The following is a 23,268-nucleotide window of genomic DNA, read 5'->3' as shown; positions in this document are numbered from 1 at the left end:
TGGATTGCTCAGCAGTAATCTGCTTTAGCTCCAGTCCTGTGGGCTATTGATAAAGTGCCAGTGGAGGAGTTCGCAGTCTCTCCTGAGAAGTGGGGATAGCCCTGGGTGTTATGCCCATCACTGAGTGAAATTAATGACCCCGGGTCCACTGGAATGCAGTGTGATCTTGCAAAAGGGGCAGACGAGGTGGGAGGCCTCCTTCTCTGACATCACTGCTGAGGGGCCATCCCCTTGGTAGTCTTGCCTTCTTGGGCTGCTTCCTGATGACTGTCACTCCGGGAAGCGGGACGGCACTGCCAGGCCTCAGGATGCTTGGAGCTGTGGTTGCAGTCTCCCCTCTCGTACATGGTAGCAGCTTGGTCTCACCGTAGGGGTCAGGGCTCATGTTGCCAGCTAAGCTGGTCCAGCAATACCTGGAGGCCGGAGAGCTGGGTCAGCCTCAGCCTCCATTGCATGAGAACTGTGGCCATAAATCTTGGTGGAGACATTGTCCCTTGGGACAAGACCTCTGGATGGTCGAGTTCAAATGCGTGGGGACAGGGACCAGGCTTCCCCAGGCGCAGTGACATGTAGCCCAGGGCTGCTTGCCTGTCAGAAGCCCTCCTGACCCGTGGGTCCTGGCAGAGTGAGAAGCACCTCTGTCACCACATGTGGCCTCCTGCGAGGGTCCCTCATCTGGCACCAGCCAGTGCTGGACTGAGTGACAGGTGTGGTCAGGTCTTGGAAGTCCAGGGGCTGAGCCCTTGGCCGCACCTCTTTTGCAGGCTGTGGTGGCGCTGTGATCCTTCAGAGGCCTGGGCCCCAGCCTGGGGTGTTGTCTTCCATGGCAGGTGGTTCTGGAGTGGCAGCTTGCTTTTTGTCATAGTGGGGAGGTCCCCATGAGCCCTGGACCTTGGGAACCTATGAAACTGACTTGGGGTAGGCCCTGGGGGTCCTGGGGTGTCTCCCCTCCAGCCCAGTTGTCTAGAGCATCTGGGCATCTACTGCTTCCTGCTCAGGAGCCAGAGGGCTGTGTGGCTACCTGGAGCCACTGCCATCTGGTTTGGCTGTGGGAAAGAAGGGGCACCTGTTTGCAGGGCCTGTAGTGGGGAAAAGAAGGGGTGCCCCGTTTATAGGCCTGTAAGGAAGGGGAGTTGCTTCCACTGGAGGAGGAACATGAGAGACTCTGAGTCCACTGATGCTGCATCATGGAATCTAGTGTCTTGTTTCCCACGAGCTTGGCCCATGTGTTTTCTAGAAAGAAGAGTTCCTTTGGGTGCTGTTCTGGATTCCTGCCTTCATCGGCTCTTAGTCACCGTCACTCCTGCCAGGAGCTGCCAGAGGCCTTGCCTCGTCCTCCCCAGTGCCTTGCTGTGGGGCTTTGTGTTCAGCTGTCTAATGTTTTGGCCTTTTTGGTAAATTGCATCTGAAGGAAGGACTGTGCTTGTTAAACAGAGATTTGGAAGTTTCTGGACTGCAGGGTGTCTTGGCCTCTCCTGCTGGCCCCCCTTCCCCACTGCACCCGGGGATGTAGCACGTGGTTCCTTTGTTCTCGAATCCCCTGGGGTGCAGGGAGGACCCTTATTCTGCCGACCTGGGCAGGCGTGGACCCCAGAGTTGTTGGCATGTTTTTTCCCCACGGCTCACACGTGGCCTGCAAGGCTGGCCCTTCCTGGGTGGCAGGTGCCTCGTCTTCTGATGTTGATCTTCAAGTGTGAACAGGCATGAGATGATGCACAGCCCTCTCTGCCACCTTGCTTGCTGATTCGGGGCATCTGTACTGGCCTCTCTGGTGTCTGTCTAGACCCAGGGGACCCATGTGAAGTCCTGGCCTGGACCCAGGGCAGAGACCATCTGGCTGTGCTGGCAGCCGCGTCCTCTGCGACACAGTGTCCTGCTTTCACTTCCCTTTTTCTGTGACCTGGTTTCTTGTTCGACCTTTCCCAGCCCTTGAGCATGTTCCAAACTCAGTTCGCTTGTGGAAGGCGGCTGTGGAGCTGGAAGAGCCAGAAGACGCTAGAATCATGCTTAGCCGAGCTGTGGAGTGCTGCCCCACCAGCGTGGAGGTGAGTCTCCCACCCCGAGGGGGCCTGAGCCTTGAGCTCACCAGGGGGAGCTCTGTGCTGAGCGCTCTCCTGCAGGGAGCAGCCCTTCTGGTTCAGCTCCAGGTTTGTCAGTGGGGCTTGAGGGTGAAGTGGTGGGGGGTGGGGTGGGGTGCTTGTCTTCCCAGCTGGGGATGGCTCTACCTCAGAGCCACTTGGATTTCTTGAGTTTTAGGTTTCCGGTTCATAGCATTCTCTGAAGTGACTTTTGGTCGTGGGTCTATGATGTCCAGCCTGTTTTTAATTATCTTATGTGTGTTGTGAAATTCTCCAAACAAAATTAATCTTAATTTATTTACATAAAAATAAATAGAGCCCATACACATTTTTGGTGATGAAATGTTGAGAATCAAAAGCTGGGGTGTGAGTACTCCAGGCAGCTGAATACCCGTGCCCTTTCAGTCGGTGAGGTGACAGTCTTGTCCTGTTCACCTTCTGTCCTGATACTGTGTACCTTTTATCAGTGATTGGAATGTGGGACTGAGGGCCTGTCACCTAGCCACTAGATCAGTCAGCAGTGTAACCACACAGCTTTCGGATGAGCAGGAAGTGCTACTGCACATGATCCCGGGCCCTGTTTAAATGGGCCTTGGGAGCTCGTGCTGCATCCCGTGGAGGGTGCCCCTGACTTGATGGGTCTCTCCTTGCAGCTCTGGCTCGCCCTGGCGAGGCTGGAGACCTACGAGAATGCCCGCAAGGTCTTAAATAAGGCCCGGGAGAACATCCCTACAGACCGCCACATCTGGATCACGGCCGCCAAACTGGAGGAGGCCAACGGGAACACGCAGATGGTGGAGAAGATCATTGACCGCGCCATCACCTCCCTGCGTGCCAATGGCGTGGAGATTAACCGTGAGCAGTGGATCCAGGTGAGGTCAGCAGGTGCTGTGGTGTCCGCTTTAAGCACGGATGCCCTCCTGCTCGTTAGAGTCCCTTGGACGGCTGGGACTTCGGGGTGGCACCTGAAAGGTGTGTCCTTACGCTGGCAGGCAAAGCAGGCATGGGGTGCCTCTCATGTCATCGCTTTGTGGCTTCTGTGGTGTGAAAGCTTGAGCAACTCAGGGGAGACTTAAGCATTTTGACACGTGCGGTCAGCCCCACTTTTCCAGGAGAGAATATGGTTTAAGAGAGAATGAGCTTTAGTGCATCTGTCACTCTTCTCGACTATGGCCAGCCAGGTCTCTGAAGGTGTTCTAACCCAGCCAGCAGGCCAGGTACACTCTCCTACCTCCTCCTCCCACTGCATGAGCCATTGCATGGGCAGCCAGGAAAAGTGCCTGTTTACCTGCATCCGCCTCACTCTGTCAGGAGAGCCCTACAGCCAGCCCCTGTGCTTCACCATTGCCTCTCAGCCTCGGAAGAGGGCCCAGACCCTGCCCCTCTCCTTCTTGTGCCCCTGCTGCTGCTGTTCTGCTTACCCTCCTCCCAGTGGCCCCTCTGCTGCTGCAGGTGTCATCGCTGAGGGCACCTCCCTCCCCGCAAGGAGAGGGTGTCGGATTGCTGCGTCCTGCTCCTGGGCCCTTGCGGTAGTACTGTTCTCTGCCCTTCCTGTGGTGCGCATATTTTACAATTTTGGGTGCAAGGCCTCATGTATACCCCTGAAGTCTCATCGTCTGGATTCAGCCCCTTTACTAATATTTGTTCAGTGCTGTCTAACCATGTCATTCCCATTTTGACATTCTCATACCTTCATGTGGATCCAGTTTCCAGCTGGTGTCCTCTTTCTTCTGCCTGACGGACTTTGTGACCATTTTTTACAAGCAGGCCTGCTGATATTCAGTTCTTCCAGCCTTTAAATGTCTGTTAAGAGTCTTTACTTCATCTTTGTTTACTTCATCTGATGAAGGAAACTTCATCACATGTTTTCTCTCAGTGTGGAGGTCTAGGTTGGCAGTCTTTCCTTTCAGTGTTTTTTAAAGACACTGTTCTTGCTGGCCTTGTTTCCAGTGAGACACCTGCTGTCATCTTTGCTCTTCTGTACATATATCTTTTTAAAATTTTTTAATTAAATTTTTAAAAATGTTTCTAAATTAAAAGATTTAGAAATGCTTTAAGGATTTTTTTATATCATTGGTCTTGAGCAGTTTGATGCAATTCACTTTGTGTGGTTTTCTTCATGTTTCTTGTGTTTGGAGTTCAGTGTCTTGGATCTGTGGATTTCCAAATTGTATCAAATTTGGAAAATTTGTGTCCCCTGTTTCTTCTCAACCTTTTGCAGGTATGGTTATCAGGGTTTGCTCCTCTGTTTTCTAAGATTTTTATTTTTTTGGTGTTTACATTTAGGTCTGTGATCCATTTGCATTAAGAGTTGAGCTTCATGCTTTTTTAAGTGCAAGGCCTATCATCTGGCTCCGCTGGGTCTCCCCCCGGTGAGTCTCCCCCCACAGTCCAGCGCTGTTGTGGAAAACCATGGTCCTGTGTGTGGAAGTTCACTTCCAAGTCTCTGTCCTCCACTGGGCTGTGCATCTGTGTTGTGCCAGCACCACTGTGTCCTGCATACTGTGGCTTTGTAGGAAGCTTTCAAATCAGGAAGTGAGTCCTCCTGCTTTGTTATTTTATAGACTGTTTTGGCTGTGCTTGGTTCTTGTGTTTTCATATGAACTTTAGGATCAACTTGTCAGATCCTGCAAAATAGCCAGAGGGGATGTTGATAGACACTGCATGGAATCTGTAGATCAGTTTGGGGACTATTGCCGTCCTAATAGTAGTAACTCTTCGAATCCGTGGGATGTCTTTCCATTCATTTAGTTCTTTTAAAACTTAAGAAAAAAAAAATGATCTATTTAATTTGGGGAGCTCTGCTGGGTCTTTGTTGCTTCACATGAGCTTTCTCTAGTTGTAGTGCGCAGGGGCTGCTCTTCTTTATGGTGTGCGGGCTTCTCATTGCGGTGGCTTCTCTTATTGCACAACATGGGCTCTAGGGCTCAGGGCTTCAGTAGTTGCAACTCGGGTTCTTAAGCACAGGCTCAGCAGTTGTGGTACACGGGCTTAGCTGCTCTGTGGCATGTGGGATCCTCCTGAAGCAGGGATCGAACTTGTATACCCTGCATTGCGAGGTGGACTGTTAACCACTGGACCACAAGGGAAGCCCCTAAAATGTTTTTCAATAATGTTTTAGCATACTAGTATTGCACTTACTTTATGTATTCTAAAGTGTTTTACTATTTTTCATACTGTCATAAATGGGGTTTCTTCTTAATTTCATCTTCAGGTTGTTCGTTGTTAGTGTATAGGAGTATAGTTGATTTTTAAATGTTGATCTTATGTCCTGCAAAATCATTTATTAAATTGTAATACTTGCAGTGGATTCTTTAGGATTTTCTGTATATTGAATCATGTTGTGTGCAAATACAGGTTTACTACCTTTCCAATCTGGATGCGTTTTAAAATATATATATATATATATTTATTTTTGGCTATGTTGGGTCTTAGTTGCGGCATGCAAGATCGTCCATTGCAGTGCATGGGGCTTCTCTCTAATTGTGGTGCATGGGCTCAGTAGTTGCCACGTGGCATGTGGGTTCTTAGTTCCCTCACCAAGGATTAAACCTGTGTCCCCTGCATTGGAAAGCAGATTCTTAACCACTGGACCACCAAAGAAGTCCCCGGATGCCTTTATTCCTGTTTAATTGCCCTGGTTAGGGCCTCAGGACATGCTGAAGAGCAGTGGTGAGAGCCCCCTCTGGTTCTGGGAGACGTCTGGTCTTTCCTGTGGGTGTGATGTGAGCTTGTCTGCTCACTGATGTTCTGATTCATCTTATATGACTTCTGTTGCTTTGTCCTCACGTTTCACTAATCTTTTCTTCTGTAATGTCTCATCTGCTGTGATTGAGGACATTTTTCATCTCAGATCTTGCCTTTTTCACTAACAGGAATTTTGGTTGTTTTAAAAACCTTCTTTGACTTGTTTCATGTTGCCACACAGCAATTTGCCATCCATGGATAATGGTTATAATAGTTGTTCTAGTGTCCTTGTCTGGGCCCGTCGGAGTTGATTTTGGTACATGTTCTCCCCTCATTATGGATTGTCTTTCCCTGATAACCTTTCATTTGTCACATTTTCCCTTGTGGGGGCCGGGTGCTTTTGTGTCTCTGTGAACATTCTGGGCTCTGGTGTTGGACCTTGGTTCTGTTACTGAAGGTGTTCTGACCCTGTGGGTCTTGCCTCAACACTTGCTGGGTGGGACCAACCGCAGTCAGTGGGGCAGGTTGGTACTCAGCCCTCTGTAGAGGCGGCCTCTCTGGGTTTCTGCTCAGGGTCTTGTGTCTCCTGGGGATCTTCGCTTTGGCTGGTGGGAACAGGTGCTGTCCTGGACACACCTGTGTTCTGAGGAACGCTCCTGCTCATCCTTTTGGACAGTTCTTTCTCTCCCTTCTGTGCTGGTTTATGCTCAGTGGAGACTGTGGGGGACGCTGTGCAGACTGGCTGCCTGGGCCATCTCCCTGGGCGGCTCGCCTCCCTCGTGCCTGGTGCTCTGTGCTCTGCCCCCAGCGGAGGGCTGGCCTGGGCCACCTCATGAGCCTTTGGCCTTGGCTCTGCTCTGCCTGGGATACTTTTCCCTTCACAGCCAGGGCAAGGGAAGCCTGACTCAGCCTGTCCCACCAGCCTGGGTCTCTCCGTGACAGCAGTAGCAGGGTGCTTCTTACTCTGTTAGCCATTGCAAATGGTGTCCTGGCGCACCCATCATTTGGCATGAATGGGAATATATTCCTTAAAACACTTTGCTGGGTGAGCCTTTGTGAGTTTTGTTTTGATAGAGAGCTTGAAGTTGCCCTCAATAGAGGTCGTCCCTGCATCCGTTCCACCTCTGCCTACGTCTCCATGTTGTGGTCTGATGTTTGTGAGTGAGCCCTGGTCTTTGCCTTGCTGATCCTACCTGCCTGCCATGCAGGAGCCTCAGGATACTTGGTGTCTCATCTCTGAACCATGGCTGTCCTCTCTGCTCGTTCTGAGGATTGTTCTCCTGAAGTTCAGTGCTCTTCTGCTGAACACCCCTGCCCCCCTGCCTGCCGGAGCGCCTCAGTGGCTGGTCTCTCCATAGGCTACTGTCTGGCTTTCCTTGTGTTGGGCTCTGTACCCCCAGCAGGTCTCTCTCTTGGGTTAGAGTGGCTTTTCCTTTTGTCCATTTTGAATCTGAAGCCAGGCTGACAGTACGAACATGTGTGACAGTATGAACATGTTATTCCCACTGCTTTGGAACTTTCCTGTAGCCACCAGGTTGCCTACTCCAGCACTTGGTACAGGTTAGGTGCTTCTGTGATATTTGTTAAATGAATAGGTTGGGGGGTGGAGCACTTAACCTGCAGTGAGGAAGGAAAGGATGCTTCACAGTGGGTGGCAGCGTCGGGGCCCTGAGGGTACAGGAACCCTCAGGGCCTGTTCCTGCAGCCCTCTCCCTCGGGCCTAGTGTCTGTCTGCGAGACCCCTGCAGCTCTGGGCAGTGAGTTCAGTTCTGTGCCCTCTTTCAGGATGCTGAGGAGTGTGACAAGGCCGGGAGTGTGGCCACCTGCCAGGCAGTTATGCGTGCTGTTATCGGGATTGGCATTGAGGAGGAAGACCGGAAGCACACGTGGATGGAAGATGCCGACAGCGTGAGTGTGGCTAGTGGGAGTGTGCGTTGTGGGGAACGGGGTGTGGTTTGGAAATCTTTCTGATCTGCTGATTTTTAAATGTAGTCACAACTGTAAGGAGCATAGTTCTCTATTAACTGGGGTCTGCTGCAGAGGTGGGGTGTTAGCGCTCACTACCCTGACCTGGCCCAGTTCCGATGCTTTCCCAGCTCTTCACCCCTGACCTCTGGACATCCCTCACCCCCATCTCTGCTATAACCTGCATTTCAGAAAACACCTGCATGTGAAGCATGCACTTTGAGGAGACTCCCTTGAGTGGTGTTCCAGAGACGAGATTATGGGCTCAAGATCGATAAACATATTTAAGGCTTTTAAAACCTTAAATTTGGTCCTCTCTTTTTAATAGCCTTTTATTCTAAAATAATTTTAGACTTACAGAAAAGTTACAAAACTGAGTGGAGAATTCTTTTAAGCCCTTCACCTAGATGCTCCCACATTTACCGATTTCAGTACACGCCTTTTTCTTCTCCACATGTGCACATGCTTGCTCACACATGGCCTTTATTTTCCCCGAAGTATTTGAGACCACATCACACATGTGGTGACCCTTTTGCTTTAAACACTTCAGTGTGTTTCTTTAAAAGGAACCTTCTCTTGTGCAACCACAGCACAGCTATCAGACTCAGGAGATCAGCGTTGATTAGGACCAGGAGGATATAATCTGGGGCCTTATTCAAATCTCACTGAGGCGCTCACTGAATGCTTTTTGGGTTTTGGTGGAGAAACTACTCAGGGTCACATGTGCAGGGTCCATGACCCTGAGTCTGGGTGGGGGCGGGAGCTTTGATCTGTCATCGTTTTTCATGATTCTGACTTTCTTGAGGGTACCGACCCCTTGGTTTGGTCTCCAGTGTCCTCATGGTGGGTTCTCCTCTTTGTGGGACTCTGTCGTGCTGAGTGGGTGGGGGCACACTCAGCTCTGAGCAGCCCAGGGGTGTCTGCCAGCTTCCTCCACAGGAGGCTGCTGCGGACCTTTGTAACTCATGTTCTGTGGGGAGACCCTGAGACTGCATAAACGTGCCATTTCTTAGCAAACCGGCCCTATAGTTTGCAGGTCGGTTAGTGCTACTTTTGGCCTGAGTCAGTTACTACTACAGGATGTGTCAGGTGCTGGTTTTCTAGATATCATGGCACCTGTGTTTGATGAGAGATGCTTAGCTGGACTCCTACTGGCAGAGCTTTCCTTTCTCCCTTGTCCACTTGGGCCCTCACCTCGTCCTCCAGTCCCTGGACATAGGCCGTGGCTGCTGTCTGCAGCTCACTGGGTGTCTCATTTATAAGCTGGGTGTCTTGTGAGCACTAATGATGCTCTAATGTCACCTGTCGTGGTTTAAAGCCTTTTTGTTATGTGACATTAAGACCGAAAATTGTGAAGGATGACCTAACAGTCTCCCGCAGTCTCCACCCTGGGAGTAGATCAGCAAATGGGCAGCACAGCCCAGCTCCTTCTGGTCGTTGAACCCTTTTAATTTTGAGTGTGGGCTTGAACTTCATGCTTCATCTCTTACCTCATCGCTTGACAACATGGGGGCCTCAGGGGGTGTCACCCTGCAGATGTCAGATTGAGGAGCAGAACCCTCAAGCTCTCTCAGACTTTCTCCTATTTCTCTGTTGTCTCTTTGTTTGGGTTGGAGTAGGCCTGTCCTCAGCACTGTGTGGCCTGCAGGAGGAGCAGAAGCCCTTGGTGCTCAGTATTACCCCAGGGGCAGGCCGGTCCACCAACCCCCTGGAGTCCTAGCCCCAGAGACTTTGTAACGGGCTTCCAGGGCCTGGGGCCTGGGTCAGGAGTCGTGGAGCGGGTACCCCTCCTGGGTTGGTGGCACCCAGCCCCCTCACTCCTCTCCCCTCCCCCCTCACTCCTCTCCCCTCTCTCCATCTAGTGTGTGGCCCACAACGCCCTGGAGTGTGCCCGAGCTATCTACGCCTACGCCCTGCAGGTCTTCCCCAGCAAGAAGAGCGTGTGGCTGCGGGCCGCATACTTCGAGAAGAACCATGGCACCAGGTATGTGGCAGGCCTGCCACCCTGTGCTGCATTTGGGCCTCTCATCCCCGTGGGTGGGCAAGAGCCACATTGGAGGTCAGACCTCTGCAACGAGGGGTGGGCTCTCCTGTGGCAATTGGGCTGTTCAGCCGAGCTGTCTTTCTGGCACCTTCTGTAATAGCATTCCTGCTGCTATACAGTTGAGGAACCAAGGCACTGAGGGACCCGTCTGCCTGCAGTGAGCTGGGAGCACTGGGGTCCTAGGGCTCCCTGGGGCAGGGCTGGGGCCCCGAGGCCCCCGTCTGTGGGGCTCTGGCTTCAGCAGCGTGGGCGGTGCGGCATCTGGGCCCAGGGAGGCCTGTTTTTCATTTCAGCTGTGCTGGATTTGGGTTTGGGCTGGTTTTTGTGCTCTGAGGAGGTCCGTGACAATTTTATTTAATTGTTCTCTTTAATTGAAAAAACCTTTGTGTCTGCCTTATTGGCTGTAAGTGCTGATTGAATTAGATGTTGCAATTCAGTCAGCAGTTAGGTGGGCAGCCTCTGCTTGGATCCTCTACCGCATCCTCTGTGTTCGGGCCTTGCTGGTCCCACCTGGGCTGCAGCTGGGAGCACGGGGCCTCTGTTGCTTTGCTTTTGTCTCATTCAGTCTCAGGCTCAGGAGTCGCCTGATGTTCCTGTCCCCCCACCCCACACACACCCCCACTAGCTGCTCTGTGTCTTGCAGTTAACTCCTTTGGGCACGTTTTGAAATGACTGTGCAAGTTCACCCAACTGTCCTGTCCAGAGCAGGGCCTTGCCCGCAGGTCTTCGTCCCTGGGCTCAGGGGCAGTTCCCATCCCCCGGGTCTCGCACCTATGGTAGGCTGAGGAAGCCAAGCCTTCTTGTTCTGGTGTCAGGCTTCACACCACACAGAGCAACTCCATGTGCTCACTCAATCTTGCAGAGACCTGAGGAGAACATCTGTGCCAGGGGTGTGCCAGGGTGGTGGGCCACGCAGGGTTAGGGCTTCATACCTGAAACCTGGGCTTCATGCTTGATAGTGTCCTAAAATAACTTCCTTCCAGAAATAAGACAGTTTCTCTGGATGCCAAAGAGTAGGTACAGGTTGTAATCTTTATTGGCGGATCTGTGGTTAGAGATGAAAAGGTCCCCGGCTCCCAGACCGCGAAGTTATCGCGCCTCCGGGACACCCGGCTATAAAAGGCTCCCTTGAGAAGCTCCATCAGACTCTGCTGTTTGAACAATGCGTGGCTTTGTAGCACCCTCCTCAGTAGTTGATTTTAGAGCCTTTATGGAGAGAAAAGATTTCCCCACACTCTCCCCATTGTAAAAGTCTGGTAAATCATTTATGGCATCGAACTTTGAAGCAGTAACTGTCTTTTCAGCGCTCGTGGCCTATCTGCAAGTGGCCCGTGTGCTTGTGGTGACCGTCCCCCTGTCTTGCAGGGAGTCACTGGAGGCCTTGCTGCAGCGGGCCGTGGCCCACTGCCCCAAAGCAGAGGTGCTGTGGCTCATGGGCGCCAAGTCCAAGTGGCTGGCCGGGGACGTGCCTGCGGCGAGGAGTATCCTGGCTCTGGCCTTCCAGGTGGGTGAGGGGTAGGCCATAGCCCGAGGGCTCCAGGGTCCTGTGCCCGCCTCCCCTGAGCCCTTCCTGCATTATTGACAGGAGCTGACCTGAGATGTGGAGCATGGTCTGATGCAGGGAGTTTGGGTGCTCTGGGGACAGCTGGGGCCCTGAGGGGGTCTGAGAGCAGGAAAAATGGCCTGGGTGATGGATACCTACCTCTTGTTTGCTGCCATTCAGTGTGACCCTGGGCTCAACGTTCCACAGCATAGACTCAGGGAGACAGGAAGGCTGGGACAGCCAGCGGAGAGCCGTGTCCCCGCACAGGTCCCCTCCTAGGTGCACGTGAGGCTGTCTGGTACTGCGGGAGGAAGTCCTGTCCCTGCACTGGAGCATAGGCACCTGCGCTGGGTCCCACGTGGGCCGCCTGTTGCCGCCCAGGCTGTCAGTGGGTGGAGCTGTGTTTGTGGAGGGTGGCTTCGTGGTTGGTGCCGGGAGCTCTGCGTTTTTCTCTGATTTTTATTGTCACATGGAACATCCTAGTAGTTTTTGACAGCAAGGTTCAGTCAGCGGTTTCCAGCATGCTTTTCTATTAACTGGAAAGACGATGTCACTCTGTGGTTTTCATCTAGGCTGGCATAGTGACGCCTGTCCCTTGCTGAGTGAATATGTGGAGGGGACTGGCCTGGGCTTCCCCCTGCTCTCGTGTCTGTTTGGGCGCCTTGGGTGGAGGGTGCCGCTGCTCTCCGGGTGGTTCTGGTCCTTCCCACCACCGCCAGGCAGTGCTGCCTGTGTCCTGCGCTCTCCTCTCCTTACCTGTCTCTGTGGGGCTGCTTCTCAGGTTGGGGACATGGTCAGGCTGAGTGTGCCCAGCAGGTGACTGTGCTTTCAGGAGACTGGAGGGCACTGCCCATATGTCTGCCGGACTCTGGGTTGTACGTGGCCTAGTCCCGACCCTGGGAACCCTCCCTGCATAGTCTGTGATAACCCGGGCATCCTTCTGTCCTTCCCACACTGACACACTGGGTGGCCAGTTCCTCATCCCCAGGCTTGGGAGCGAGCAGGATTGGGTGGGTGGATCCATGTAAGTGAGACATGAGTGAACTTTTGCAGCAGGTAGAGGGTGGTGACTGGCAGCACGGCCTAAGTGCTGCAGCTGCCACACATCTGTGCCAGTGTGGCAGGCCAGCTTACTCATGAGGAAGTCCACGTCCTGGGGCTTTGTTGCCAATTAGTCCAGGACATGCCTGCATCAGACTGTCCTGCTGCAGAGCATGGCTCAGCACAGCCCAGTTCCTGGACCGGCTGCTTCCAGCCAGGGGAGCCCTTGCCCAACTCATAGCTGATGCTGCTGTTCCTCTGCAGGCCAACCCCAACAGCGAAGAGATCTGGCTGGCGGCCGTGAAGCTGGAGTCTGAGAACAATGAGTACGAACGGGCCCGCCGGCTACTGGCCAAGGCGCGGAGCAGCGCGCCCACTGCCCGGGTAAGCAGAGCCCTCTGCCCACTGTGAGCAGCCCCCAAGGTCACGTGCTCAGAGCTCATTTGTTTACTCTTGGCTTTAAAATGCACTGATGTATGTAGCCGCAGTTTGTCCCAAAGACACGGGGCAGCGTTCAGGCTGAGCTGTCAGTGAGGCAAATGCCAGAGCCAGGCTGAGGCTATCTGTTCCCCAGGTGTTCATGAAGTCTGTGAAGCTGGAGTGGGTGCTGGGGAACCTTGTGGCCGCCCAGGAGCTGTGCGAGGAGGCCCTGAAGCACTATGAGGACTTCCCCAAGCTCTGGATGATGAAGGGGCAGATTGAGGAGCAGGAGGAGCTCGTGGAGAAGGCCCGGGAAGCCTACAACCAGGGGGTGAGCCTCCACCCCACATGGGGCACCTCACCTCAGATAGTTATTGTTACAACCTGCTTGGACCCAGGCTCAGGGGAGCTGTGGGCTTGGGGCCAGTCTGTTCCCTCACCCAGCCTTCTGCCCCTGCCAGGCTGTAACTGCTATATTCAGCAGAGTACGGACTACGGCCCGTGTAAGGCACAGGCTCCTGAGTCCACACCCATGTGCACATGTGTATGGCACAGCATGCTCACGAAAATGCCCCATACACGTGTGCACAACACAGCCGTGTGCACAGTGACACACCTGGGTGTGAAATGGCTGGTCTCTGAGGGCACACGTAGCCCTGACTCAGCTTGAGGTGCCAACACAGCGTCACAGATGCCCGCTGAGTCTTCTCTCTTGTGTCTGTGGCTGCAGTTGAAGAAATGTCCCCACTCCACCCCGCTGTGGCTTTTGCTTTCCCGGCTGGAGGAGAAGGTTGGGCAGCTGACCCGAGCTCGGGCCATTCTGGAGAAGTCTCGCCTGAAGAACCCAAAGAACCCCGGCCTGTGGTGAGTTCCCGTGCCCCCGGGAGCTGACTTCGCTCACACCAAGTCCTTAGTGCAGCACTTTCAGCTCAGGCTCCATGGATGGGAAGGTGCAGTCTGTGAAGAGTCCTGTCCCAGCTGTGAGGGTGTTCACATAAGCCTGAAGATAGTTGGATGCAGTGTGGCTTGTGCTGGGATTGAGGGTGCCCGGGAACCAAGAGCTAATGAGGGGGCATTGGGGTGGATGGTGCCAAGAGAGCGGACTCTACAGAAGAGGTAGTATCTGGGAGGGACCTTGAGGGATGAATAGGAGTTTGCCAGATAAAGATGGCATTTTGTCCATAGGAGGCTGTGCACACAGACTCCAGGTGTGGGGCTTCAGGGTGTCAGTACCCTGAGGTGCCCCAGCAGCCACCAGCAGGCCTGTCTGTCTCTATCCTGCCCATCTTCACTCGTACCTGGGTGACCTCAGAGTCCAGGTTTATGGCTGCCCATAGGCTTGAGGTGGGGATCACCCATGTCTCCCTTCTCTGGTGGACGAGCTGCTGGGCAGCACAGACAACTCCAGCTACTGAGGCTCCTCAGGACCTTCTGCTTGTCGTCAGGCTGCCAGTGGACAGTGCTCTACCCTGCCCGGGTTTCTCTCTGCAGGCTGGAGTCTGTGCGGCTGGAGTACCGTGCTGGGCTGAAGAACATTGCCAGCACGCTCATGGCCAAGGCCCTGCAGGAGTGCCCCAACTCTGGTGAGTGCTGTCCTCAGGCCGCTGGCAGCCGGGGTCAGACTCAGCCACAAAAGTACCTCCATTATGCTTGGTCATGTAAATGATTGAACTCAAGACTCAGTGTTGGCAGTTGGACCTCATGTTCTGAGATGCTACCATTTCTTTTTCTTTTAGAAGTTAATTTTTTACTATTTTACCCCAAGTTCTGTAATTAGTTAGTGCATGTGCAGTATAAATAAATTTGGAGTAAAAAAAGAGAACATGAAAATTGCTGTGAGCCCAGTACTTGGAAATCATTGATTGTAGCTCTTTTGTATTTTTACAATTTATATTATTGCAGAAAATCAAGTCATACTGTGTATTTTGTTTTGTCCCCCTTTTTTTTACAGTTGAAAATTCTGTGAGGATTTTTCATTATCACTGAATCCTTAAGAATGAACAGATTTTAGTGGCTTCGTAGAATTTTCTGGGTTTATGGTAGATATATGGCCTCAGGCTGATCTCTAGGCTGGTATTAATCCCAGGTTATCTTTCTGCATAAATCCTTGGTAGCACTTTTTGTTACTTTGTTACAGTGAATTCTCAGCTGTGAAGTTAGTCAGTGGGTATGAAACCTTGGAGACTGTTGGGACTTCCAGCCTCCCCGCCCCCCAGGATGATGTCATGGCCTTGCCAGTGGGGCCCTGTGGCTCTGGGCAGGCCGTGGGGTGGGGGTTGGGGGGTATGGAGTAGTGGGTAGCATAGGCGGCCCGGCCACACGGGAGGCACAGATGGAGATATCCTGAGTCTTCAAAGGCCTCCCTGTGTGTGATGGCTGAGGTGATCATCTGCATGTCTGGATTTCAGGGGTCCTGTGGTCTGAAGCCATCTTCCTGGAGGCGAGGCCCCAGCGGAAGACCAAGAGTGTGGACGCCCTGAAGAAGTGTGAGCATGACCCCCACGTGCTCCTGGCTGTGGCCAAGTGAGTAGGGGTCCTGGTGGTAGTGCCAGTCCTCTTGCTGGGGTCTCCAGGTCCCCAGAACAAGGCAGTCTTCCCTGGTCATGACCACTGGGAGGGTGGCCTTTTCTGGGCCCCTGATCCTCCTTACCTTGTCCTGGTTCCTTCTCAGGTTTCTGCGCGCTCTGTCTCTGACACTTTTCAGTTTATTCCAACATGGGTCTTGAATTGCAGGACAGACACAGGCCTGCTAACACTGGTCCACATGGAATTTAGGTTATAAGTGAACCTTTTTTGGTTCAGACAGCTGTAAGCAAGACAGTTGTTTCCATTGTGTTAGTGCCAGAAGCCAGACTGTTTGACCTGTGTAACCCTGGGAACAATCTAGGGCCCGTTGGTCAGGCTCTTGGTGTGCCTGGGGGTGTGGAGGCCACCTATCCTTCAGGGTGCTGGCCTCAAGGACAAGAGGAGGTGAGCAGGCGACCCCCCACTGCCAGCTTGTGCAGGGTGTTGGGCCCGGGGCTCCCTGGGAGGAGGAGGGCCTTCAGAATCTCCTGAATCTTCTCTGTTCCCTTCTCAAAGGAGGACAGTGGCCTGAAAGGAGTGGAACCTGAGTGCTGGGTTGTGGCTAGGTGTGGTCAGGCTAGAAAGTGACTGGGCTTGGGGTGGAGGGCTTGTCAGGCCTCTGCCTAGGGCAGGGGGTATATGGGGCCAGAGGCTCCTGTGTGCTTTTGCTGGCCCAGCTGCTTCCTCAGTGCCCACCAGCACCTCATCCCCGGCTGCTGTGGGGCTGAGGGTGCTGCGTGTGGGGCTTCCCACGAACTTCTGAGGCCCCACCTGGGTCCCTGGGGCTCCTTCCCTCTCGCCTGTGCTTCCACCTCCTGCTCCACTCCGATAGGGCTGCCATAAAACCTCGTAAAAGGCTTTGTAAAGTAAACAGGTCCCTCCTTGCTGTTCCCAGGCTGGTGCTCTGTGTGCTGCTATCTGGGTTTGTGCTCTTTAAATCACAGTTTATCTGACACTGAGCAATTAAGAATACCACAAGGCTTAAAAAACAATCAAGCTATCAGAGCATGAAATTACTCCCTTTTGTAGCTGAGACCAGCCAAGGCAGCTGCCTGGAGGTGCCTAGTGCACGTCTGCTCTGGAACTTGACTGCGGAACTGGTGGAGTTGGCTGTCAGAGTGCCCATCATGCCCTCGCCGGCACGTGGGGAAGGCTCCCAGGACCCTGACTCGATTTCTGATGCTGTGGATCTTCTCCTGGGCCTAGTTTCAGGGGTCTGTGTCTGCTTTTAGACCAGGTTTTCAGTGTGGGCTTCAGCTCCTTCTGGAGATGCCTGGTAGGACAGAATGTTCCAGAAGGTGAAAAGGAGGAGCAGGCAGAAACTTCACTTTCCCTAATCACAGCCTTGATAGAATTTTTTTGTCAGATCAGTTACTTTCATCTCCCTATGTTTTACTCAGAGGAAGAAATAATTTCTTGCTCTGTGGGTGGTTTTCTGAGAAATGCCTCAGGTGGACACTTGAAGGAAGGAGGATTTCAGGTAGTGACCTGGAGGGGTTTACGGGTGGCCAGGTCTCATCCCTTGGCACCCCAATGGAGCCTGAGCTCTCCAGGGAGAGGTCAAGACCAGAAGCCCCTGTGCCTGACTGTGCCACTGCAGTGGGTCACCAGGCTCGAGGTCTAGCCCACCACGGAGTAAACTGTGACCTGAGCAGGCCAGGGCTGCCCCCAGCGTGGCTCCCGCGGCCGTAGAGCACCACCAGCACTGACCTGTGGCCACTTGGTCCCCCTGCTGCTTCTTAATAGGCTGTTCTGGAGCGAGCGGAAGATCACCAAGGCCCGTGAGTGGTTCCACCGCACCGTGAAGATCGATTCGGATCTTGGGGATGCCTGGGCCTTCTTTTACAAGTTTGAGCTGCAGCACGGCACAGAGGTGAGGCGCCTGCTGCCCATGACCCCCACCCCACCAGTCCCAAACGAAGTGCTTGCGGCTGACACGGCTTCCATGGCTGCTTTCTGGCTGTAGCCTTGGAGTCTCTCAGCCTGAAATTTAGATGCTCGGGGGCATCTTTTAATGAGTTGGTTGTGATGGGGACCAGGGCCGGGGCAGAAACAGGGCTGGAGCTGGAGGCCTGAGGGTTGTCTTTGTGTCACAGCTGTCTTGTCCTACTGGACAGAGACTTCCCAGAGCCCAGCGCCCTTGGAGGTCCCCCCACCATGTGGAAGCTGGGTCCTCTTTGGGGGGCGGGGGCGGGCACTGGTGTGAGGCCTGGTAGAGTGCGGTGGGAGTGGGTTGGTTCAAGCACCTGCGGTCCCCACCCAGGAACAGCGGGAGGAGGTGAGGAGGCGCTGCGAGAACGCCGAGCCCCGGCATGGGGAGCTGTGGTGCGCCACGTCCAAGGACATCGCCAACTGGCAGCGGAAGATCGGGGAAATCCTGGTGCTGGTGGCGGCGCGCATCAAGAACACCTTCTGAGTGTCCTGCGCAGGGGTGGGGGAGGGCGGGGGTGGTGGCCGTCCTGGTTGTTGATTAAAGGTTTTCTAGTAGTCGTGGGGTTCGTGGCAGCGGGTTTTCTCCAAATCCTACCCTCATGTGCTTTGACCGTCCCAGTCTGGCCCCCACACTGGATAGGGCTAGCTCTCCAGGCCTCACAAGAGCCTATGCCCCTCAGAGGAAGCGTCAGGAGAGCTGGGCAATTCTCCAAGGCTTTTTGGAGATGGAGGCAGGAACTTGTGTTCTGGGTAAAAGCTGTGTGTGGGAACAGTGAGGGCCCAGCTGGCCAGGTGACCCCAGTGCCCCCGCATGTGCAGGTCTTCTCCCGCCCCGGGGTGGTCTGTGCCTCCTGTCCCCCAGGCAGGCTGTGTGCGCCCCCAGGCGAGTGACTTTCCTGAGTCCTGTTGGGCCTGGCCCCTGAGGTTTTACCGCAGGACGGTGAAGAGGCCCTCGGCATGTGAGAGGGTTGCTCCCATTGGCAGGGGAGTTCATTTTTGATAATTTGTAGTTAGTGATTTTTACCCTAAAGCTCTTGGACCCATTCTTTCTCTGGACGGAAAATGCACTGGTTACCTGGAGACTTGAATATGCTTCCACCATGTGAGGACAGGAGGTTTCTTTGGGGTCTGGACCCCTGGGTTTGTGTCCAGTTGGAAACTAGCCAGCTCTTTTGGAAGCGGGTATGTTGGCTGTGGGTGGAGGCATCTAGTCGGAGGTCAAGGGTGGTCCAGAGGCCGTGGGCTTGTGTCACTTGTAACGAGGGCAGCTGGCCATTGTTTCCACACATTCTTGTAAGAAGTGATCCCAGCGGGGCTTCTTTGCCTCTTATTGGAGTTAGTCACTGACCTGTGACTGCCGAGGGTGGGGGGCACGCCCTCCTTGTGAGCACCTAGGGCGTGGGCGTCTGCTTGTAGAGGACAGACCTTGCTGGGTCCAGCCCCGGGGCAGGATCAGACTGTCCCTGCCTGTGGTCAGGAAGTGCTGGTGCCTCAGGGTGGTCTGAGACTGGAAATCCTTCCTGTCCTCCGTGAGGCCAGGCTGGACAGCCATGAGGAGGTTCCTGGGTGTCTTCACTGAGCCTCTGGAGTTTCCTTTGGTCATTTTTGGAGGAAGTGGGAGGGGTCCTGCCTGTTGTCCTTCTAAGAGCTTGAAAGCCAGCCTGTCCCTCCACAGATGTGGAAACTGAGGCCCATGCTGCGGCCACAGGCAGCTGGAGCTCTCAGTTGGGTGTGGCTTCTCCTGGACACTTCCTCTGACTTTGGGTCAGGTGAGACCTCCTGCAGGGCTGGAGGGTTCCAGAGCATCTGATAGCATGTGCAAATGTCTTTCTCATTTGCCTGGGGGTCGTTTTCTCAATGCCTTGGGGTGGTGGTGAAACTGCTTTTCTCCCTGGGGAAAACACATCTTAGCTTTTCTTCCACTGACATGTTTCAGTTCCAGCTCAAGGCTGAGTTCCTCGGCTCCTCTTATTCTGAAGCACTGCTGGGGGCAGGGCAGGATGGTGCCCACACGCTGCCCAGCAGGGTGCTGTGGTCCAGCTCCCTGCAAGGTGGTTTGGGCGAGTGGCCATGAGCTTCCCCAGCGAAAGACCCCCTTGACCCAGGAGGGGTGAGCAGCAGGAGGCAACTCTTGGCTGAGTGAGGTGCTGGGAAGTCCCCTTCCCGGGACCTGCTGGGGCAGGACCCCCGGACGTCAGGGTGGAGGAGCTGGGGGCTGGGCGGGTGAAGTTCTGCTCACCTGGTCCTGCCGGCGTTCAGGTTCCTGGAAGAGACAGCACCTGCTGACCACCAAGGAAGGTCCTGGAGGAGGGTGCTGGCAGGCCCCTGCCTCTCCTGGCTCCCCTTCCCTACCAGCTGGGCCCCACCCTGCTCCCTGCCCACCTAGCACCCTACCCCTGCCTTGGCGGAGGAGATCTCCCCGGTCGATGGCTTAATCGGAGATCCACTGGATGGGAAGACAGCCCTCTAGGGCTGGGCTTCAGGGTCAGGTTAATTGAAGAAGTGATTGGATAGGGGGTGGGGAGAGGGAGGGGGAAGGCTGGGATCCTGGGCCTCCCTCCTGCTCCCTCCCTCCTCTGCTCGGAGGAGCCAACTTCAAAAGCCTTGTCCGCCTGCCTCCGCCTGCGTCCAGGGGAGCTCTGTTGGCCGGGCTCGGAACTGGACCTGGAGTGGCAGCCGCACTCCCCACCTGAGGACCCCAGGATCATGTCCGAGGCCCCCTGGCGGGAGTGAGGGAGGGCCTGATCCTGAGAGGCCCATGGTGAGCAGCTGTGGGCCGCCGGGGTGGGAGCTGTCTTGGGCTGCCGTCCCTCAGTGCCCCCACCGGGAAATCCCCCTTGGTTCCCGTCACCGCCGCCTGGCCTCGGTGCTCCTGCCTGTCCTTCCTGGCAGCTACAGAGGGAGGGGGAGTTGCCCTCCTAGTGCCGGGGCCACCCTGTCCTTGGGGGCTGAACTGGCCTCAGCCTCGGGCCCTGCTCAAGGGCCAAAAGGCCTTCCCGAGACCCCCTGGGCAACCAACCTACCCTACTTGGACATCCCTCCAGCACCAGTGGCTCTTGTTCTCACTATGATCTCTGACCCTCAACAGGCAGAGGGGCGACTCTGAGTTGGCCATTATGTGAAGCTTGTCTGGGGAGGGGCTAGTTTTGGAGAAGGGGCCACAGCTAATAATTGCATGTGCTCCCCCAGCCAGCGCTGCCTGGTGCCTCAGGCAGAGCTCCTGTGGACTCCAGCTCCAGCCCTGTGTGGTCAGGTTCTCCCACCAGGCTGGGAAGCAGAATCAAGTTCTGTGTCTGAGTCCCAAGGCTCGCTGGGTTCGCATGATTAATTTCCAGCCGCTGTGTGACTCCAGCCTGAGGGCTGGGAGCCTTTCGACAGGCAGCTTTCTCTCTGATGTTTGGGCTTCTGGGGGTGGGGGGTGGTGGTGGCTTCTTATCCATGAGAGCCAGTTCCCTGTTCTAGGGGAGGGGAGGTCTGGTGGGGTGGAACATGTTCCCCTTCCTCCCTTCGAATCGGGCTTTCCCCAAGCCTTCCCCTTCGGAAGGGGTGTGGCCTTGAACTCTGAGCCCTCACCCCTGTCCTGGTTGGGCTGGGGGTGCAGAGGGACCCCAGCTCCCATGGTTCTCAGAGCTGGTAGCAAGCCATTGATGGGGGGGAGCTGCCCAGCGATAGAGGGGGGCAGATTCTGCCTTCTCCTGTGGGGCACCTGGAGGTGAGCAGAGTGCTAGGGGTCGGGTGCCCAGCAGAGGAGAGCCCAGCTCTGATGGGCATGGGTCAGGGCATGGCTAGGAGCAAGGCTATATGAAGGGTATTTGTTGGTGTACCCAGACCTAGCTCAGCCCTGCCCTCCAGTCTTGGCACTTGGGCATGCAGAGCAGGGCTGCGGGTGCTAATGCTTATCTTTCCCCAAACCTGCCAGAGCAGTGGTGCCTAGAACATTTGTTGAGGAGCATGGCAAGATCTCTGTTTATACCAGCTCAGGGAGTCCGTGTGTGTGGGTGGGTGATGGGGGGAAGCACATTACCCGAAGCGCTGCAGGAGGGTCGGCGGGTCGGCCCCTCCCTAGAGCCGGTATCCCTTACAGGGGCCTCCCAAGCCCGCGCTCTGGGCGCTCCTGCTGGTGGTGTTGGGGGCCGCTCCGGGCCGGGCCGGGATCGGCGCCTGCAGCGTCCCCGACGTGCTTCACCACTACCGCGCGGTCATCTTCGAGGACCTGCAGGCCGCGGTGAGGTGGACCAGGCCAAGGGTCGAAGGGGCTGGACCGGGCTCCAGACACCTCCATTTCATTCAGAAAAACCTGACTGGAGACGCGGTCTCCCGACGGCGGGGCCGGGTGGGAGTCTCATGTGGCGCCCAGAAGGTATGGAGACACTCCCACCCAAGCCCTCCAGCCCCCTCCCCACCGGGCTCCTCCCCCAGTCCCTCGTCTCCTCCCCTCCCCAGGAGCACAGTATCCTACTGTCCATCGTGGCCCTGGGTCGGACCCTACGTGGGGCGGTGGCTGGGGGCCGCCGCGGGGCTCTGGAGAAGGCGGCGTGGACTGTGGCGGTGCGCACTGAGGCGGTGATGCGACGCCACTGCCGGAAGCTGCGCCAGGTGCGCGTCCCCGCCCGCTCCCACGGCCGCGGCCTCCCTTCCCAGGGACCCGACAGGAGCTAGGGGGGAGGGGAGGGTGGGGACCGTGCCCACGCCCTGACCGACGCGTCCCTGACAGCGGAGCTGGCGGCCGGAGACGCGCCCTTCTCGGCGTCCAGGCGGTCGGAGGAGGCTCCTGCTGCGCGCCCTGGACGCCGTCGCCACCTGCTGGGAGAAGCTGTTCGCGCTGCGCGCCGCAGCCACCGACGGCTCCTGGGGCTCCTAGCACCCCGAGCGTGCGGGGCTGGGAAAGAGCCCCTCCTTTACCGCGGCCTGCACTCTTCCCAGGGCCTGGGATTGGAGGCAGTGCCCGCCTGGCGAGCTGGTCCTGGAAGGGGCCCGCCCTCTGCTCCGAGCGAGGCCCCAATAAACTGAGCTGGTGCTGCGGCCCGGTTCTACCTCTCTTCACCTGCCAACAGTGGGGCCCGGCCGCCCCGTCCGCGTCTTGGTGGGGAGGGGACGCTGAGACCACCGACACTCACGGAGCAAGGCAGAGCCGTGGGGTGGTGCTCCCAGGCTCGACCACCAGGGGGCGCCACGGGATGGGACTCCCCTTCAGTTGGCGCTGCATGCTGCGGGGTTGGGGGCGGGGGGGGGGGGAGATGGGGGGGTGGGGGTGGGAGACTCCTGCTGGCCCTAAAATGTAGCAGCGTATCCGTCCTGCTCCACTCTGGGATGGGGGAAGGGTGGAAATGGAGGGGAGGGGAAGGCTGAGCTTTGTGAATTCGGAGCAAAACAACCGGATAAAGGAAACGGGCCTGAAGGGAAGCGAGCTGTGGCCCTGGCTGCAAGCTGGACCAGGCCATTTCCTGCGGCCTGGGAAGTGTGGCAGCAGCCCCTCTGTGGGACTGCACAGGCCAGCCAGGGACCCACCGTCTTGCGCTCTGGGACCCTATGCTTGCCTGGATGGGTGGGGGTCCGAGCTCTAGGGCTGGAGGTCTGTGGCCCCTCCCAGATCACAGCCTATGGAGGAGCGGGGAACAGGGCAGGCAGAGCACCTGACCAAGGCAGATGCTTGGCAGGCACACCTGTCGTCAGGTGGACAGACCCAGTAGGTACTGGAGCAGCCCTGCCCCGGGGCACCCTGACAGAACAGAGGCAAGCAGGAGAGCTACAGACAGGTCTTGGTGCCATCAGCAGGGCACAGCTGCCCCTGATTGCCCCCAGTGTGTGGGTGTAAGCACGCTCAGTCTGAGCAGAGCAGCAACAACTACTGTCCATGGTTCATAAGTAGGAAACTGAAGCAATAGGAGGTTTCAGCACTTGCCCCAAATCTCAGCCAGGAAGTGTGAGAGCTGGGATGAGAGCCAGGTCCCATGCAGAGGGGCACCCATGTGTGGGGACTTATTCCTTCACCT

At 55.7% G+C, this 23,268-nt stretch overlaps 2 protein-coding genes across 2 annotated transcripts in view; both read left to right on the top strand.

Moving 5' to 3' along the window:
* Window positions 1-17,830, top strand: part of PRPF6 (pre-mRNA processing factor 6) — a 34,473-nt gene extending 16,643 nt beyond the window's left edge. Inside the window, exons 10-21 of the mRNA XM_043883711.1 lie at window positions 1,927-2,045; window positions 2,732-2,950; window positions 7,551-7,673; window positions 9,593-9,714; window positions 11,140-11,278; window positions 12,623-12,742; window positions 12,933-13,109; window positions 13,509-13,642; window positions 14,270-14,361; window positions 15,187-15,301; window positions 17,090-17,216; window positions 17,607-17,830. Of these exons, the coding sequence (XP_043739646.1) occupies window positions 1,927-2,045; window positions 2,732-2,950; window positions 7,551-7,673; window positions 9,593-9,714; window positions 11,140-11,278; window positions 12,623-12,742; window positions 12,933-13,109; window positions 13,509-13,642; window positions 14,270-14,361; window positions 15,187-15,301; window positions 17,090-17,216; window positions 17,607-17,759 (1,640 nt within the window). The 3' untranslated portion in view covers window positions 17,760-17,830. The remainder of the gene's footprint in view (window positions 1-1,926; window positions 2,046-2,731; window positions 2,951-7,550; window positions 7,674-9,592; window positions 9,715-11,139; window positions 11,279-12,622; window positions 12,743-12,932; window positions 13,110-13,508; window positions 13,643-14,269; window positions 14,362-15,186; window positions 15,302-17,089; window positions 17,217-17,606) is intronic.
* Window positions 17,831-19,202: 1,372 nt separating this feature from the next.
* C23H20orf204 (chromosome 23 C20orf204 homolog) lies at window positions 19,203-22,380 on the top strand. The gene is made up of 5 exons (XM_043882811.1): window positions 19,203-19,301; window positions 19,908-20,036; window positions 21,342-21,635; window positions 21,719-21,871; window positions 21,990-22,380. Exons 1-5 carry the CDS (start codon window positions 19,203-19,205, stop codon window positions 22,134-22,136), a joined length of 822 nt encoding a protein of 273 aa, XP_043738746.1. The 3' UTR covers window positions 22,137-22,380.
* Window positions 22,381-23,268: the final 888 nt, after the last annotated feature.

This window comes from Cervus elaphus, chromosome 23 (assembly GCF_910594005.1).
Source record: "Cervus elaphus chromosome 23, mCerEla1.1, whole genome shotgun sequence".
Taxonomy (NCBI): domain Eukaryota; kingdom Metazoa; phylum Chordata; class Mammalia; order Artiodactyla; family Cervidae; genus Cervus; species Cervus elaphus.
The sequence above is the reverse complement of the archived record's forward strand: the minus strand, read 5'-3'. Positions and strand labels throughout refer to the sequence as shown.

Coding starts and splice junctions, on each gene's coding strand:
- C23H20orf204 (XM_043882811.1), top strand. CDS start 19,203: ATGTTTCAGTTCCAGCTCAAGGCTGAGTTCCTCGGCTCCTCTTATTCT. Junction 19,302..19,907: donor CCCACACGCTGCCCAGCAGG/GTGCTGTGGTCC, acceptor GCCTGCGTCCAG/GGGAGCTCTGTTGGCCGGGC. Junction 20,037..21,341: donor CTGATCCTGAGAGGCCCATG/GTGAGCAGCTGT, acceptor GCCCCTCCCTAG/AGCCGGTATCCCTTACAGGG.